The following is a 3,448-nucleotide window of genomic DNA, read 5'->3' as shown; positions in this document are numbered from 1 at the left end:
ATACATTTTCAGAGGTATCTCTGTCCCCCCTCCACAGGAAAGATTTGGAGACTCCAGATCCTATCAGTTTAGAGACTGAGGGGACGGGATCTACATGTAACAAAGCATACTAACTAGCCTTAGCTACCGTCGGTTTACTTGCACGTTTTGCCACCCTTGGAAGCCTAAGGCTGCTTTCCCTGTCTTGTCACTTCTCCATAAACATTGTTCTTTGTTGAAGTTGTATCTAAGCCAGAGATCTAAGCTGCTGTTCTAAGGCACTCATTTTCCTGGGACTTCTTCTATGCATACCTGAGGCATACGTGTCAATAAACTTTTGTTTTTCTGTTATTTTTTATTTAAAGGTCTCAGCCAAGAACTCAGAAGGGTTGGGGGAAAATGATTTTTCCTCCCCCACACTTGTGTTCAGCTTTGTTCGAAAGCCAAAGCCAGAAGTGTCCTGACAGCAGTTCTATGCTCATTCATTAAACCCACGAGGCTGTTACGCAGACTAGGTTTCCAAAAGCCATTGCTGAAGTCCCAAACCTTAAAATCCGAATCGTTCTCCAGGCAGGAACCAAATAGTATGCTCAGATTTCCAGGAGGAAATGAAGCAGTGGGCCCGGTTACTTGGGAAATGATATGGGAATGATTTTTAACCAAAAACAAAAAAATGGCCAGACCCCTGACTCAACTGGGAAAATACTTCCCCCTATTGTATGTAATTTGAAGGAATTGCTGTTATAGATATTCAGAAGTGGTGTATAATAGTCACAAAGCCCAAGAATGGGAGAATGAGTAAGTAAATAAGTAAATGAAAAAGTACTGGCTATTGAACACAGTGGAATGTAGGAAATGTTTATCAGGTTATCTGTAAAAAGGAAAAAATCCCCACAGTACCCGCAGGACATAAACACACGTGCTGAGTCAAAGAACATGGAGAGGGTATCTGGGAGTTGCTGTGCTTGTGTGGGCAGCAGCTGCATCCCTGACTTGGCCAGTGAGCATCCTGCTTCCGTATCCCTCCCCGAGGGTGGGCTCTCTGGAGGATTTCCCCACTCTCCAACCTTAAGGACAACTGTGAGTTTATTTACTACGAGAATGGTAAATGGTTTATTTACTATGAGAGTGGCCCTTACAATTAATCAAAATTGAGGGGTGCAGAGACACTGTATCACACCTTCTTGAGAAGGGTGAAGAAGTGTCAAAACTTAAAGCAAAAACGACCCCTGGATTCTGTAAGCCAGGGTTCTCTGTGGCCTCACCCCCGCCCCCAGGCAGGAGTGCTACTCTGGGTTCTGAGTTCAGGGATGGCCCCACGGTCACTGAGGAGACACACTTGAGAGGGCAAGGCCAGCCTGCTCTTCTCAGTGCCACTCAGGTGGAAACTGTGGAGCTTCACACTCACTTCTACGCACTTACAACTCCCAGAACCGAACCTCTGCGCTGGGGACCAGGGAAGGACCTTTTTCCAGAAGCCCTGGGTGGGCCACACTCAGGGGGATTTGAGGACGTCTGCGTGTCCTAATCAACCCCTTTATTCGGTGACTCACTTTCCACATCACCTGTCACCTGAGGACTCTGCTGCACCCCCAGTTAATCGGAGAAAACCTCAGACTTCCCTAGCAGTTTGGACCAGACCCCAAGTCAGGTTGGTGGGCTTTGAACCACCTCTTGGCCAAGCAGTCTCACAGGATAGTAGCTTTCTTAAGGGGTAAGGGTCCGGGGGGCTCACACTGCAGGCTGAGTAAATTCTACAGGCTCTCGTCTCTTACCTCAGACTGCGGCTGGGCAGGGCAGGCTGCCGAGGCTCCTGGAACCAGAGCTACCAGGGCCCCAGGCTCAGGGCTCCGCAAAGGACTGTGGTGTGATGCACTGGTGAATGGGGTCTCAGCACCTGATGACCTTGCAGGGTCCCGGGGGGAGGACAGCCCAGCCTGCACACACTCACCCATGGCTTCCTGGGAGTGGCAGTGACAGAGTTCAGTTTGCTCCTCGATCTGAGTGGCACTATGGGTGCTTTCCATAGCTCAGAGGCCAAGCACCGTCCCCTCGGGTTTTCCAAGCATCTTGCAGACTCAGAAGGCAGGACAAGGGGCGCGAGAGGCCTGCTCACTGGGGAGCCAGCCCATCCCCGGGCCCGCCTTTCAGCCTGCAGATGGTCATAGGGGTCGGGCTGCTGGACAGAGGAGAGAAGAGGGCCCGCAGGGTCCCCGAGAAGGGCGTCTCAGGAAAGGTATACAAGAGCGACCCATCATTGGCACTGTAGAAGGACAGGTGTCCAGCCTCGTAGTCCAGAAAGATGCCCACGCGCCGGGGTGGGTCTCGGAGAGGGGCAAAAGCTCGCTCGGAGGAGTTGTAGTAGCTTCCCAGGAACACCAGGATCCAGAAGCCGTTGCCAGCAAACAGCTCGCCCTTCTCCTTGCGGTTGGCGTTCTCTCTGCAGACACCCAGGGCCCAGCTGGCCCGCTCCCCCACCTCCCCCCCCCAGGAGGGGCGGCCCGAGGTCAGGGGCTCCCGGCCCAGCACACAAGGCCCAGGGTCGAACCGCTCGGGGCTGTCGGGCAGGGCCTGCCGCAGGTCCCCACGCCGCACGCTCCTCCGGTCCTCGGACAGCACCAACTCAGGGTTGGCTGTGTCAGGATCCAGGGTCATGTCCCCTGCAGACAGAGCAGCGGTCAACCCTCCCAGCTGTCTGCATCAGATCCCTACAGCCCTGCAATCACAGCTTGTGACTGACCACAAACCGACCACACCCCTTCTCCCACTCAAAAAGATTATGCAACCACTTTGAGTTGTATCTTGGAACATTCTAGAAAGTAGTTCATGCTTCCTTGTGATTCACCCTCCTTAGAGGACAGAAGAAAATCCTGAGTGCTTTCTGTCTGTGTGTTCCAGCGCAGCAGGCTCCCCAAGCCTGGGGTCCACACAGTGCCCTGGGATTTCTGCTCTTCCTAAATATATCAGTGAAAAGTTTGGACCTGACCTGCTATCTCATCTGCCCAAGGGCCTCGATCCCTCTTAGTTTCTCATCCATGAACCGGGAGCTTGCGTGCTGTTCTACCCCAGACCACCAGCAGAAGCTCAGGACTGGCACCGTCTCTGATCTGGAAACAGCAGGCGGGACCCCCTGGCCTGTGTACGGCACTCACCTCGGAACCTCCGCAAGGCCTCCACCAGCCCAGGGACCCTGCACACGGTCCTCATCTCCATAGGCACCACCTCGGGAGGCTGCAGCTTCACGTCCTGGACTCTGGAGGGGCAGTGCAGACGTCACCCCTACGGGGGGCCCGCCTGAACCCTGCCCCCCTCCCTGGGGAGAGGCCGAAGCTCCTACCTGCGGAGTGTGTCCCTGATGTCCTGTGGGAGAGACACACGGCGTCAGCACCCGTCTCCTGTCTCGGGCCTGCCCTCACCCTGGCCTGGCCCTGCACCAGAGTGCTCCCAAACCTCCTGCGTGGGCACACAC

The 3,448-nt window shown here is 54.4% G+C and overlaps 1 protein-coding gene across 1 annotated transcript in view; it reads right to left on the bottom strand.

The window, feature by feature from the left end:
• Positions 1 to 314: 314 nt before the first annotated feature.
• TRIM11 (tripartite motif containing 11) overlaps positions 315 to 3,448 on the bottom strand; it is an 8,543-nt gene continuing 5,409 nt past the window's right edge. The window contains exons 4-6 of the mRNA XM_010847227.1: positions 3,317 to 3,339; positions 3,132 to 3,232; positions 315 to 2,639 (exon numbers count right to left, since the gene is read on the bottom strand). Of these exons, the coding sequence (XP_010845529.1) occupies positions 2,092 to 2,639; positions 3,132 to 3,232; positions 3,317 to 3,339 (672 nt within the window). The 3' untranslated portion in view covers positions 315 to 2,091. The remainder of the gene's footprint in view (positions 2,640 to 3,131; positions 3,233 to 3,316; positions 3,340 to 3,448) is intronic.

This window comes from Bison bison, unplaced genomic scaffold (genome assembly GCF_000754665.1).
Source record: "Bison bison bison isolate TAMUID 2011002044 unplaced genomic scaffold, Bison_UMD1.0 scf7180017864248, whole genome shotgun sequence".
Classification (NCBI taxonomy): domain Eukaryota; kingdom Metazoa; phylum Chordata; class Mammalia; order Artiodactyla; family Bovidae; genus Bison; species Bison bison.
The sequence above is the reverse complement of the archived record's forward strand: the minus strand, read 5'-3'. Positions and strand labels throughout refer to the sequence as shown.